This window comes from Poecilia latipinna, unplaced genomic scaffold (assembly GCF_001443285.1).
Source record: "Poecilia latipinna isolate Pla-1442-1.1 unplaced genomic scaffold, P_latipinna-1.0 Scaffold152, whole genome shotgun sequence".
In the NCBI taxonomy this organism is placed as follows: domain Eukaryota; kingdom Metazoa; phylum Chordata; class Actinopteri; order Cyprinodontiformes; family Poeciliidae; genus Poecilia; species Poecilia latipinna.
Genome location: NW_015112768.1, coordinates 5,116 through 20,637, shown reverse-complemented (window position 1 = coordinate 20,637; position 15,522 = coordinate 5,116). Strand labels below are relative to the sequence as shown.

Here is a 15,522-nt window from a genome sequence, read left to right as displayed (position 1 = left end):
CTGAGCAGTTCCCACCTTACTGAAGACAAAGACCAGTTTTGTCTATCCTAACATGTCTTCTGAACAAGTCATCAAGATACCGAAACTGGAAAGAGCTCAGGTCATGTACCAAATTATAGCTGATACAGAAGTCAGTTATTCTTGACTTGTTTATTAAGACCTTTCTGTTAATATGATGAATGTGGAATCCTATGCAACAATTATCCCATATCATTAAACAGAAGAAAAACAACTTTGTAAATAGAAAAGAAAATCTTCTTAGCCAATTTTACAAGTTTTTAAATAAAACTTTATTTTCATTTCATTTCATCATTCAGCCTTCGTCCTGTTGAAACATGCTACATCTTGACTTGACAGTCACTTTAGAAATTCTCCAAATCTGACATTTCTTGTCAGCCCATCTTTCCAACCGGGCTACTACAGCCTTTGAGTTTGTCCTCAAATAAATGAGCTTTCACTTTAATTGCACAGTCCATGGCAAAGGCATAAAAGTTTTGGAATTACTTATCAAATAACAGGAATGGACATTTTAACAGGCATGTATAGATTTTCAGAGCCACTGCAATTCCTGTTTGTAAAACCGAAATTAGAAATATCAAAAATATAAATATAAAAGAGGTGATTAACTTGTGCTATGTCTTTTTCTTTTGACATTTCAGTTGTTGAAAAATGTACTCAGACTCTCATCTGTCTAAAGTTTGACCTGTTTAGCAGGGGCCCCGCTGTGTTATTATGCTCGACCATGTGGCTGCCGTCACGACGTACAGCAGCCTATCGGAATTTCGCCTCCTGTCGTTATGTCTGCGCAGGCAGCATCTCAGCCAAAGCTCAGCTGGCTGGCAGACTCCTCATTCAGCAACCAGCAGCACCGAGAGCGGCATGGCAAGGGCTTGGGCAGGTGTGGCGAGGGGGTGACGGGCCAACCAGACCGTCGTTGTCATCGCGGGCAGCAGACGCAGATGCGGTATCCTCCAGTCCCTGTCCGAGTGAAGACACGCTGCTGCTGCTGATAAGAGTCACTCACACGCTGATGATAAAACGATGCTCCAGTCGCCGCCACCGACCAGGTGCAGGAGCACGGAGCAGGGACGCCGTTAACCTGACAGAAAGTCGACCCGTATCTATGTGCTGCGCGCACTTCTCTCTGGTCCCGTTTGCAGACGATCGAGAAGATGCTGAGCCGACTGATGAGCAGCAGCGTCAGGAGTCTGGACAGGGAATGCAACTGCACGGTGAGGCTGCTGGACGACTCGGAGTACACCTGCACGATCCAGGTCAGTGGGGACGAACGTTTGCTCCTTCTCCATTCACCTCACTGCCTTTTTTTTTTTTTGCTATTATTTTTTGGCGTTAAGGGAGGAGGGAGTGAGCAGGTGAAATGACGTTTGTCCGTTCATGTCTTTCACTGCTTGTTGTAAACACATGAAAGAAGGCATCATCCTCTTTGCAGGCTGGTTCATGACGGATGTGGCTGCGTTTTTGTGCTCTGACGCCTCTCAGGACAGAAGGGCTGCAGAAGCTGCTTTCGTCAGAGAATTACCTGTGAGGACATGCCATCATCATGACCGCATGTTGTGCGTGCGCTGCGTAGAAAATTTAAAGGATTAATCAGACAGCACTACACGCCAACTGGGAACATAATACGCACACACACACAAAAAAATCCATCTATGCATAAGCGCTTATATTTTGCAGCTTTATGCTTGCATTGCGCTGGATTTAAAATCAAGATAATCTGCTCTTGAGCAAAGTCAGTAGTTGGCTTAGTGGAGATTTTTGGATCTACTGGCAGGATGAGTGTGCAACCACAGAACCACAGTTTGGGGATAAACCAGGCGGACCAATTAATCAGATTATTGCTCATATTGAAAATTCTTTGCTGTCATGTTAAAAGGAAAGTTTATAAATGTCTAAATTAAAAATATAGAGACTATAACTAAAAAGGCCGTGTGTATTCTTGAACTTAATTAGGGTTTTTACTTTCTATTGCAAACAATGCAAACGTCATTTTTGGATAAAAGTTGCCCCAAACAGTACATTTTTGAGAAAACAAAGACCCGGAGTCGGCAACCTTGACAATTCAAAGAGCTTTTTGGGTCAAAATGTATCTAAGCCTACAAAAATCTGCAAGACCCTTCAAATAAAAACAAAATCAAACTTATGTTTCATGAATAACAAGTAAAATGTCTTCAGTGAAACTGTACACATTCATGGAAAATGAGAAAAGAAACATATTTTGCAACATAATGCCATTGTCATAGATATTATTGTCTGCTGATTGCAAAAATTATGTGCTGCTTCAAATAGACAAACTACTAGACCAGGCCGTTTTATTACTTTTCAAGTTCTGTTTTGGACCTATGTTGTTGTGTAAGATTAATAATGTTAGAGTTTGTTGAAGGTCTGCTTTATGGTTTTTTGAGGTTATTTGCTGCTTATCAGTCCTGTTACTCATCAGTCTTATTCTGAGTTTTCATTCTGTTTAGTAAATCCTTGAATATTTAGTGAAAACAAAACCCTTTTACGAGTTTAGGGTTGTCCTAAAAGTCAACATTGACATGAATAAAGATGAGACATGACTTCAGACCATTTGTTTGAGTGCTGAAGTTTAAGAGACATTATGATTAATGCATATTCAGTGCTTCATACAACAAGTGGCTCTCTGTGTTTGATGTGTGACTGTATCACTGCTGCAGTCGCGTTTGATGCTCATTTTCTAAAGGGATTTCAGTGCTGCTGAATCAGAGATGACGGCACATAAAGGCCATCAACACCTGCATATTTCTAGGAAATGACAGGAAAAGCAAAGCAAGTTTCTCATGTACAACAACTGAGTGTGTGTGACTAAAAAGAGGTGACTCCATGACAGTTTCAGATCTTTATCTGCTTGCCCTCCTCTTTATTGTTAAGAAGGTAAGTGGGACACAAGTGGAGGTAAAGGTGGATGTTTTTTCAATTAACTTTCCATGACATTTCTTTTAAACAAATAGTTTTCTGCGTAGCTGGAGAAATGACTCTGTTCTTGAGGGGCATCAATACATTCAGCAAATGAGACGTGACTTATATCCCATAATTCATATTAGAATCATGAGAATGAGATTAAGTTTTAACCATTTTTGTAAAAACTAAAATTTACCATTTTTGGCGCGTGGAATGGATAGGATAAATATGAAGTCTCCCGCCTTCCCTTTTGGCAAACTCTAGTCAAGCCTTCACACGAGGTTTCTTCAGCAGTTGTTTTCTCATTGCACCTCTCCCATAAAGCTTTGACTTATACTTTTCAATAACCTTTTCTCTGATTTACTTGGAGTGTTATTTTGTCCTCATGTTGTAGTGGTAGTCAGGAATACTGATTAACCAGCGAACTGACCTTCCAGCCACCGCTGTCTTTACACTACTATCACTTTAGACACACTCACTACACTAAGGTGATCTCCATTCCACTCATTTGGAGAATGCCAGCACCAACTGGCTGGACCTCTGTTGAATTAGCTCAATCTCTTTAAAGTGACTGAATATTTATGCTATTACTTATTTTATGTTGAATTTTTGTGTCCAATTATAATTATTTTTTGTAGAACTCTGTTTATGGTTTGACTTTAAAGTTTTTTGGTGAAATTTTTTTAGTCACAAAACACACAATTATGTTGATTGTGATTCTAGAGATTCTAGAGAATTAATACTTTTTACAGGCACTGTTTTTATGTTACAGTTCACTAGCAAGGACCACGCCACAAAGATATAGGTTTACAGATTTATTAATGAAAGGATGGAGGGATAAGGGGATGATGGGATGAAAGGGATGAAGGGGATGAATGATCTGAATGATTTGGGTATCTGGGGAGAATGATGGAGGGCTTGAGAGGTGAAGACTCTGCATCGGGGTTTGGTCTTCGGGAAACGGTTCCACTTATTTGTCCCAAGACCTCATAGGGCCCCCTAGACAAAACCTGCAGCAAAAAGAAGCAAAGAATGAAGATGGATGAAATGACAGAGGTAGAGGGTCTGGGAGGGTGGGGTTGACGAAACCTAACAGACTGAGATAAGTGGGTGAGCAGAGTATAAACAGGCTGCCTGGAAAATTAGAGGTGTGGTAAGAGGTCTGCTCCCGAACTTAAGCTAACACATTAACTTCATTAAAAGCAACGTACAAAATAATGACCCACAGAATATTGAATTCCATACCACTGATCTCAGTATGAAGGCACTGTGACAGGATACATGACAGAACTATATATATATATATATATATATATATATATATATATATATATATATATATATATATGTGTGTGTGTGTGTGTGCTCAAAAACAGTGTGACAGCCGCTTGAACTCAATTTCTTCACAAACAAAACTGGATATTTTTGCACAGTATTATCTGGCCAAAGAAGGATAAAACGTATGACGTATTTTTTAATGAGTTGTGTGAACTGAAGTAGACCCTGCTTGTTCTCCCAGGCCACCTAAGCAACTCCATCAGCCCAACATGAGTCAAAGTGGTCGGCTGTCAAGGTATGAAGGTCCCACTCTTTTCCAAATGAAGGCATCAGGGACAGAATGTTTAATTGTGTTGTGCAGCTTCCAGTGAGAGGGATTAGCTTTTGTTGTTCGCTTTTCCCATCATGAGAAATTATGAAAGACGCTTTTATTTTACACTATGGACCTCTAATTGAGAATCAAAGGAAACATAAATGGGATAATCAGCTTAATCAATTGTTGTTTTATTTACCACCATAATGTTTCTTGTGAACGTGACATTCAGGGAACTAAGATAATCATGTTTTACAGAGTCAGTAGAAACAAGCCAACACTGCTGATCTCATTTCTCACCTTCAGTCCGGACATTCGAGTTATTATTGTGAAGAAAAACATTGTGTGTGTGTGTGTGTGTGTGTGTGTGTATGCGTGTGTGTGTGTGTGTGTTGTGTGTGTGTGTGTGTGCATTGAAAATGAGAGCGTGTGGTTCCTGTCTTTTCCTGGAGACCTCAGAGATGTGGCCCAGAAAAAAGAAAAGGGTCCTCACGAGGCCCAGGAGCGGGCAAACGCTACGTTTAAGCTCAATTAGCCTTTTTCACTTTTACACTGAAATCACATCATGTGGGAATGACGCTAGATATGACCTTCCTTAAAGGAAAAGCTACAGGCAGCACAGAAGCTGACGGAAAGGTGAAAAGTGTTTCTTTTCATACGAACTGTGGCACCACACTGTTCAGTTTGCAAATGAGCATGCCAGGTTTCAAGCCTAATCAAATTCTCTCACCAACATCCATTTATTACATGCAACCAGCACACTTGGTCCCCTCAGCCATTAATGACACTGCTGCTGATTACTCTATAATCCCTAAAACATGGGGAAACTCATGCTCATTGATCTTTCAAGTTCTTTCATCATGGCTTTACCCTTCAGGACATCCACAGGCGCTTGCATTTATGCAACAAACTGGTATGATCCAGCCTATTGCTGATGCACACAAATGATTTTGCAGGAAGGAAATTAGGCAGATGATTAATTGATGGAGAAGCGAGCATAAGGATGCAGCTGTAGAGGTGAAGAAATACAAAAAAATAGTAGCAACAAAGTTTGTTGTGTTTCAGGATTGATTTTAAGATTTCACTGTAGATCCTCGATGGTTTTTCTTTCAGCTACATCTTGTCTCTTTGTATTCTACAGTCTGCACAGTCTTTGAGGTCCTCTGGCAAAGGACTCTTATTTGTTTCTGAAAATAGTGTAAGAAATCAAGGGTGACACAGTGGAAGCTGTGAAATGAAGGACCTAAAGGATTAACATCCACTTCTCTCAGTTTTGGGCTAGTCATATTAAATAATTAACTTCTTAAATCGATCTTAAATCCTAGAACTCATCCTGACGTCCCAGCAGTTTGCAGGAACGTTTAAAAGGTCTCTCATAACTTTATTGATTCTTTTTTATTTTGTTTTATTAACCCATAGTATTAATTCTAGCCCTGTAATTATAATTATGTTTAGGTGGCAGAAACAAAATCACAGTGGAAAACAGTACGAATTGGAAAACCACACTCCTTAGAGCTTTGTAATAAATCTGAAAACCATATATCAATTTCCTTTCACCTCATGCATTGCTGTGCTATTTATCTGCACAACTGTTGGTCTATCTCACATAAGTCCTAAAAAAATACATTAAAGCTTGTGGAGTAGACTTTTTCAATGCATTGTGCTGATCATTAGTGTGTTTTTTAAGGCACTCAGCATGTATATTTTCTGAAATTGATTTGTGACTAAATTATACCACTGTGTCCTAGTGATTTAGGAATTGAGATATTTTTAGCCTGAAACATATTTACAATCAAAATATCATATAATGTTAACAATTCCATCCGGTTTCATATCTTCCTATTTATCTGAGTGACAGAAAAACAAACGCCCCGATGATTTAATTCATATGTTTTTGCCTGGGAGTTTCTTTTTATTTTGTTCTGGTTGAATTTTGTTGTCATGGAAGCAGCTTAATTAGATGAAGTCTGGTGCTGTTAATCAACCTTATCCCAATGCATAAAGAAACTGCAGAACACCTCCCCCCCAACACACACCTAATTATTTGAGCTATTTTTTTTCATTAGTTTCTAATTAAATATATTAGATATATCGTTTGAATGAGGTCTTTTGGAGGAAAGGAAAGTCAGTCGCAGACTTTTGTGTTGTTTTTACAATTAAAGCACATTACAGCACGCCATCACATCCACCTGCCGAGTCAGACGGAGATCATTTAGAGGTTTTTGTTTAATTGATATTCTTATCATGGACCAAAATATGAATTTCAGAGACTGAAAGCAAAATGAATGATAGAATACCACTGACGCAAAGAGTGGCACTTCATCAGTGTGAGTAAGTGGTTTAGTCACCTGGCACTAGCTCAGCTTCTTTATAGCTCACTAATGAAATTAAGGCCGTTCTTTTGAAGCCAAATACAGAACTTGGAAGCGGAGTGTCTCATTTGTGATGTGAATGCATTATTGAAATAGGTTGCTCCTTTCTCCAAAGTGGTCTCTCTGCTCTCATGATGTTTTTTTCCTCCTTGTGTGCTCTGCTAAAATTGGAACAGAGGTTGGAACATATTTTGTTTTTATCCATTCAAGGGCCTGTTTCTTTTACTCTTTACTTCAAAGCCCTGCTGAAACTCATACACAGTTGGTTTAATTTCATTCATTTGGTCAAACCGGTCTTGCAAGCCCCTCACTGTTTAGCTCAAACTCAACTTTACTTCTTTCAAGTAAAAAAAGCTCACTAACTCTCCATCTCTACATTTTAGGCATCTTAACAAAGAAAATGTTAATAGGCTTGATTGCAGCTCACAGTTCTTGGTGCTACACGTAACACCTTTAATAGTGTGAGGAAGTGTGTGTTTTCTTTCAGCCTTACTTCATAAAGGCTTCAGTGTACATCATTTACCATATACTAACAAAGCCAACATGAGGTCTTATTAGCTCGTAAGGACAACAACGGCAACCATCACAAACTGGGAATGATGGCGCTTTCACACTTTTTTTTCTCTCAGAGATAACGCATTAACATACAGTAAAAGTGCTCTGTGTGCTGCATCACCACCAGCTTTAAGCAGTCCTGCTATAATATGAAAGTGACTTTTCTTTTTTATGGTAGAGCCAGCAAGATGATATGTAAATCTTTAATGTGTAGAAATGCTGAGGTAAGCCCTCAAGGCTCTCAGCATAATATTACATCTAACATTGGAGTCTGATTTAGCTTGAATGTATTTTAGTTAATATAATATTTATTTGCCGTTTTTCCTCATTTCTTCGGTGCATTTTTTTCTGATTAGAAGTAAAGATCTTGTAACTGACTGTTCAGCCTCCACAACATTTAGTTATTGTGCGCATTACAGTATCACAGATGAATTGCAAATCCTTTTGGACATGCAGCAATTGCTTACATACCATTCGCTGCTGTTTAATAACTTTATTTTTTGCTTATTTCATGTGTGCCTAAATTAACTACACTGCTGAAGGCTGACTACAGCTTTTCTTGACTATCTATGTGTTAACTGTTTTGAAGATGTAGAGTTTGAGTTGACGGCTGCATGAAAGCAACCAAGAAAACTGTAAAAACTGTAAATACTCAAGTGTAACATAACTGTAGATTTCGAATGGGTGTAAAAATAGTGTACGGTCCCGTATTGTGCATTTTCAATACACAATAATGACATAATAATGACACAAGTAGTGTAATTAAAATATGACATTTTTCACAAGAGAACTGTCATAATGAAAATATGACAAAACCATTTGACTGTCTTATACATAAACATGGTTTTCATTTTGATGATACTGGCACTCATTGACATAAACTATCAATTTTGAACACTTTCGCTGGTTAGAACAGAAAATACTAAATTAGTGATTTTCTTTGGAAGGGACGAGTTCTGGGACTGGGAAGTTTCAAAGCCATCAAAAATAAGACTTTTCAGATTGAGAGAAAACGTAACTTTTGAGAATGAAATGTGTTCAAAGTTGCATTTGTGTATTTTTGTGTAGAGTCTTACAAAATTCTTATGTTGAGTTTATCTTACAGACACAACAGGGAGGATTAATCAGCTTTAGTAAAAGGGAAAGGACAGACAGTAGACTGGTAGGTAGGTCTAGTTCATCTTATTAGCTTAATTCAATGATGTAGGTCTTGAATTTCACATTTTCTTTGACAGGTATGAAAAATATTTTTGTTCAACATCGGGATTATGCCACCTTTTGTTTTCCAAATGTCTGTCATTAATGTCAGGCAGGTCAGTGCTTCAAGCTATGATCAGCAATGCAACAGAGTAATAACGTCAACCTACTTTCCAGTACATTCAAAGTCTTGGGTGTGGAAGAATGTGCTTCAGCAGCATCTCAATGAGGTTCATAAGTAAACCGAATTCTGTTTATTCTCCCTTTTCATTCGTTTGCCTTTTAACTGTCTCTCTTCTACCCTTCTGTTTGATGTCTCAGGCAGCCGTCTTCTTTCTTTATGCTCCTGGTCCCCAAATTCCTCCCCAAAAAAATCTCTCTGTTCCGTTTTTTACTTTCATTACTCTTATTTTCCTCTCAGTGTCTGTCTACCTTCTATAAGCTGGCAACTCTGTGGCTGAGCGAGTTAATGAGCTTTGCCTGAGTAAGCTTGACACCTGCAGACAACACAATGAAGACATGCAATATGTCACACTGGTAATGATGCTAAGGACATTTAAACAAAAGACAGCCAGTATAGAGGCTTTTCTTTAGCACTGTTAGGATGCAGACTAGTGATTATATCTAAGCTATAGACCCGTGGCAGTCGGACCTCAAGCCCGCCTGCTTCACCCTGAGTTTCCCTCTGGTTGGGAAAAGATCCTCATTGCCATATTAAAGTATCTGAAACTCAAAGAACTAAACAGAAACTGTAGAAATGGTGAAATATTGTTGTCTGCATGGGTACAGAGTAAAGTCTATTAGGAAGTCAGACATCAATTTTTGAATTATTTCCAAAAAAAAAAAAAGAAAAAAAAAGGCAGGTATGTAATAAACTGAGACTCCTTGACTTGTGGAAGTGTGGGAGCCTTCAGATCTTGTTTCCAAGTCTAATACTTACCATATTTGCAATCATATTTCCATTTTTTTTTCACAGTCTGTTTAGTTTATCAGTACAGCTGCAGTTGGTTCTGATAATACAACAAATCCACTTTTCCTTTTAAAAGACACATCCTCACTTCATAGTGCTTGTCAGAAAGTCTGACTTTGTCGATTCTTTGATGCCTGAAAATATAGTTACGCCTGTGAAGTAAAAAAATTAATCTTTGATAATATGTATGTTTTCAGAATCTGTTGCATATACTTAGTCTTGCAGAGTCAATAAATGAATCAAATGTAAAGATGAATGATATTTATATGATTTCAAATATTATCACAATTCTTATTTCAGTGATGAGCCAGATGACATTTTGCCTTTAATCCAAGTAAAACTTGCTTAGAACAACTTAAGGAATCTGACTAATTGAAAAAGTTAGCTTGGTTTTATTGTAACCATAGGAGATTTGTTTAGATTTTTAAATTACAGAACAAAAATGTTATTTTGTTTCCAGGTTTAGCACATTTCCTTTAGTGGGACATTCAATTGACATTTGAAAACATTCCTCAATTCTTTAGCATTTTTGCTCAAAGGAGAATGAGGGAAAAGCAAAAATAACTTGCTGCAAAGTGCATGAATTCAATTTTCCCATTGATATAAAGAGATCATATATAAAACTGTATTAACAACACTTACCTCTGCATAGCATCTCACCTGCACAGGAAGATGTTACCATGTGAACATTAGCATTTGAGGCTGCGTACTAAAACACAACTTGACTTAGCCATTACTTTATTTTTCATGTGAACAATTTGCGTCTTTGAGAATTGGAAAGCTCAAGCATTAGAGCAACACAGTGTTGCAATAAATTGTTATAATCAGTACTGAGGACGTTGTGTGCAGTGTGAACATGTCCCCAGTAGGCTCGTTTTAAATTTGCAGATGAAACATAATTATGTAATTTCCTTGTCATATACGGGAGACATGGAGAAGATTATAGCACAATTTTAGGAGCCGAGCAACAGCCAGACTTTAACAGCTCAAACCAAATTGCCCTTCTGGATGTATGTTAACAGCTTTAGATTGGGGATTATGTAGTGAACAGGACAGCTAGAAAGAACAGGTTTTACTAATGAATGGTTCATAGTTTGTAATTCGCTATTTCTGTGTCTCTCCTATCCACCTTTTTACATCTAATAGTGCATACTGTTCCTACTCCATTTATTTTCAGAAGGGTGTTACATTTTTTTGTATACTTCTTCTTCACTCAGCAGCAGCAACACTCTGGAGATTAGCAGAACGGATGTGTATTAATGCTGCAACACTGGTTTATATCAGACAGGCAGAGAAATCCATCTTACTCCTGCGCAGGATTCACTGCTGGGAAATCTGTACGGCTTTACAGAAATGAGAGAACTGTCTCTCATTCTCACTCAAGTCTTCTCATGCACTCTTTCATGTCAGACATTAAAGGGGAGACAAAGCTTGTTGGGTAACAGCAAGGATCCACCGAGGATGTCGCCAGAAAGGACAAGCCGAGGCATGGCAGTGATTCTATGTTTACCGATTTCAGCCTCAGCGGTGTGATTTTTACTCAGCCATGGCTCACATGTTCAATTAAGAACATTTCCTCTCTTGGTTCCCATCTTATCGCCATACAAATTAAGTTCACCGAGGCAGTTTTAATTATCCTTATTTGTGCTTTTTGTTTGTAGTTTTTAATGTTATTCTTGTGTGGCAGTGCTAAGAAAACTGTTAGACTGGCTCTTAAAACTTTAAATGAAAAATCAATATTAAATCTCCAAAAGTGCATAAAGGGAAGGATTAGCATTTTTTTTTTTTTTTTTTTTTACCAATTTTGTCTATTGTGCATCGTCAGTGTTACATAATGTGTGTAAAACTTTTTGAAATGTTTATCATGGTCTTTTTTTTTTACATCACTATAAACTAGCATTTCGACAAGTACTGCTGTAGGTGCTTGTGTGATTGTGACAGTTTGTGTGAATTCCTACAGGATCAAGGAAATCTGCAGTATCCTATGTACACTGAGGTACAAGGATTCTTTGAAAAGGCAAAAAGCTTTAATTACACTCAGATGCTGATGTCCTGTTGGGAGCCTGCTGGCTCTGCACTTTGCAGACAGCAGTGTCCTTTGTCTAAGCCCACTTCTGTGAGTTGTGCATTTGTGCAAGACCTTCAAGATAAAAGATCTGGGCTCAGAAAAATGACAGCTTTACCCCAGAAACATGAATACCTTCAGAACTTTTCTAAAGGGAAATGCAATGTCCTCTAATTACTTTGTATCACAGAGACTAAATGAATATGCATAAATGCATAAGAAAAATGTTGCTTCGGATATAATATTTTACACTTCCAGAATAATGAGTACTACTGAAACTCAAACACTGTGTATGAACTTGTGATGTTCATGAGTCTGGTTTACCATGGACTAATTAAGGGGGCTTCCACTGTCTGAGGTTATGTGCTGTGGTCTGTGGTGTGTGTGTGTGTGTGTGTGTGTGTGTGTGTGTGTGTGCGTGTGGGTGTTTGCGTTGTAGTTGTCCCGCTTGCTGTCCCCAGGGAAAATGCCTCCCTGCGTGTTGTTACGTGTAATAAAGGCCTGGTATTCTTGTTGAATCCGCGGAGCCATTTTAACAGTACGGGATGATGAAGCACATTTTTCAGCTCCAATCTCCCACAGAGTGAACTCTGCGGCAGCTCTGAAGATTTCCTTTGTTGTTTTGCATTAAGACACTACCAGCAAATTCTTTTCATGTTTTTCTAGGTATTGATTTTAACCCTAAAACATACACCTGTTTCTAAATATTAAATGAAAAACCTCAATTGTTTTTTTCATGCTTTTTCATGTCTTGTCATTTATACCTTGAGCTGGTCTTTGTAAAACTTATATTTTTCTTTTCTTTTCCACCACAGTAACCTTTTTACCTTGCTATATTCCATCATTACAGACATCTTTCGTCAAATTATGTGGCGGTCTTTGTCCTGTTCTAGGTCGTCAATATACAGAGGAGGAAAAATAAGTGCAGCTGTTCATGGAACATGCTTGGAAGCAATACATGTAGAAATAAATGTTAAAAATAATGTCTTTTAAAGACTGCTTGGAATGACTAACACGTGACAGTAACAGCAGAAAGAATCTCGGAGAAGGAAATGCCTCCTTGGAGACCATTGTGAGGGAGAGATGTGAGAAGAAATCCCTCTCTAAGAATCGTGGCTCTCACCACTACAGTTTATTTTTTATCTCCTGCCATCTGACAGATGGGATTGCTCCACTGAATCGAGAACAGGCAGAATGGCGTGGCTTTCAGTGGCAATAGGATGGCTAAACTCCCACTAACATGCATAGTTTTTTTTTTTTTTTTTTTTTAAGATTTGTGGCATTATTGAACTTTATGTGATATTGATTAGAAAGAAAATAGAGTAGATAATGATTCAACTGCTCACCAGTAGAACCCAGGTCTTCTCATTGCAGGATTGATGGTGTCTGTAGATGGCGATCCTGTTCCACAAAGCCACACCGTGTCCTGTGCATGGTGAAATATTGTTTTTTTGCATATCATATAGCCAAGAAATGAACAGCATTTTGGCCAGTAAGCATAAACTGGCAAGTGTTAAGGAAGAAATTCTAAATTAGTTAACTTTGGAAAAAAGTTTGGCTCTCTCTTCCTCTGGATCCCAGGTCCTCTCGGCGAGCCACGTGTAGCCACAAGGAAAACAACAGCAATGCGTGTTGACGTCACAGAATTACAGAGTTTAATCCAATATAAGACAATGCATAAACTTACACCAGAAACTGCAGAACAACGGAGACATACATTCATTTACCTGACATAAATGGAAAGAAGAAGAAAAGCAAAGACGTCTTTGGAGAATTGCAAGAGCAAATCTGATTTGTTACTCCATGTAGAAAGTTTTATAGTTAAGGCGTATTTTTATCTTTAATTTATTCAAATAAGGCGTATCTTTGCTCATCCAACCAGGAGCTATCTCTGACCCTCTCTCAAGCCAGAAACTCCTGCCGTGTTTACGGCCTTTGACAGATGAGTGTGAAAAGCTGGAACTTCCACTGTATTGTTTTCCCACACAGACAAAAGGCAGTTCAAACGATCCTAGCAAACCATCTGCTGTAACTAAAATAAAGGTCAATAGGCCAGAATACATTACTAATTTCAAAACCACAATTAGGCCATTTGAATCAAGACATGTTAGGTTTTAAAACTAGCTTAGTTTAAATTTATTTTCTCAACACAAGTAAAATACCAAAACTTTCAGGAACAGTACAGAGTTTCTGAAGTGAGGTTCAGTGGAGAAGTTATGATCAATAAGGACAATGGCCAATGACTGTCAAAAAGTAACTAGAAGTTGCTAAATGATCTCATTAATTAACATAATTGGCCATATGCACGTATTCACTGAAGAGACAAATGACATTTTGGGCTCCATCCATTATGACTTCCATGAACAGTGTTCTCCTGTCTGATGTCATACAGCAAAAATATCTGCTTGTTCAGCAGAGTAAGAATCATGTATTTTCATATCAGAGCCTCTAAAGGTCTCCAGTAATACTGGAAACTGCTGCTTTATTAAGTGTTTTAATGTGGGATACTTGTTTGAAGAAAGGCAATAAGCATGATTACAGAATAAAGAGCCATTAAAAATCTCACTGTCATGTTTTCCAGACCAGTCTGGATCCCCCTTCTCATTTGTGACTGCACCTCTCTTTTTAGCTACGCTACTCAGACCAAGTCTGCTGTGGTCTATTTTTAAACTCTTGCTATAGTGGAGCAACTATGTGTGCGTGGAATACTAATCGCTCGCTCTTGCTCATCCCCTTTATAACTGTGGGTAGCCGTAGTTATCAGTGGCTCTCTCATATTGAGAAATAATGCGTACTGTAGTCAAGTGCCAGTCAAAGAGCTTCCTACCGGCTCCCTCCTTTGTGTCTTGCACTATTTCACTGCAGACATAAACACAGGGTCCACTTTTCATCCATCTCTTCTCTTTGTGTCTCTGCAAATGCTTGGTATCTTTCTCATCCTCTGGAAGGGCGAGCATAGGAGTCAGACTAACAGAGGGCTAACAGGCGGCTTTGTGATCTCATGTCATCTCGGGGAGAGATTCTGTGCTGTTATGCAGTACTGCCTTTTGCTTAGTGTGTTTATGTTCCTTTTTAAAACCAGAAGAGGCAGAGTAGGTCTTCCTGCGCGGTTCAAGCTCTTTCTTCTTCTTCTCTTTTTCCATCCTCATGGCTCCCAGAGAGGAGGACAGCATGAGAATGACTCAGAAATGGTCTGATCTCCCTCATATAGCTTCTAATGCTGGTTTGTGCTAAAATTACAGTGATATTTGGGATGCATATAGAATAGGCAACATCTACTCCACTGCAATGGGGTACATGTGTGTATCGTTTATTTAAATAATGTCCATTTATGCAAAATGTCCTTGATGAAGTTAATGCTTAATATGTGAAATTAAGTTGTCTTTTAATGCAATGCAAAATTAAATTCAAATGCAACTGAGATGACTTCACTCGTTTAGCAGTGCTTCACTGACAACTTAACTCTTGTTATTCAAAGTTCTGATCAGTGTGGGTTTTACCAAATCGGGCTGGGTTAATGAAAGACTCACAGTCTGTTTCACTAAAGTGATGCACAACTTTTTCATCTTCAGTGCGGAAGCCAAACCTCTGTCCTGTTGCAGTTTGTTCAAATTCAAATAAGGAAACAGTTTTGCATCAATTCATATTTGCACATATTGTTATGAATCACAGGTGTCCTTACAGAACACTGCACCAAAGTAAAAGTGGATTCGTGAGCAGGTGCATTACAGCAACTTATAAACAACTTACCTCTTTCTTTATTGTTATGATCATGTGCAATAGTGAGGAAGAAAACAGTCCATGAAAACTTCTTAAAGTCTGCTCAGGTTAC

At 38.4% G+C, this 15,522-nt stretch overlaps 1 protein-coding gene across 1 annotated transcript; it reads left to right on the top strand.

Annotated features, from left to right (window-relative positions):
- The first annotated feature begins 270 nt into the window (after positions 1–270).
- On the top strand, positions 271–2,284 carry LOC106945583 (uncharacterized). The gene is made up of 2 exons (XM_015029366.1): positions 271–1,274; positions 1,451–2,284. Exons 1-2 carry the CDS (start codon positions 635–637, stop codon positions 1,606–1,608), a joined length of 798 nt encoding a protein of 265 aa, XP_014884852.1. The 5' UTR covers positions 271–634; the 3' UTR covers positions 1,609–2,284.
- The last annotated feature ends 13,238 nt before the right edge of the window (positions 2,285–15,522 follow it).

Excerpts from the sequence above, each read along its gene's own strand:
- LOC106945583 (XM_015029366.1), top strand. The coding sequence starts at position 635 with ATGTCTTTTTCTTTTGACATTTCAGTTGTTGAAAAATGTACTCAGACT. Across the intron at positions 1,275-1,450 it reads AGTACACCTGCACGATCCAG|GCTGGTTCATGACGGATGTG; the intron begins GTCAGTGGGGAC and ends TCCTCTTTGCAG.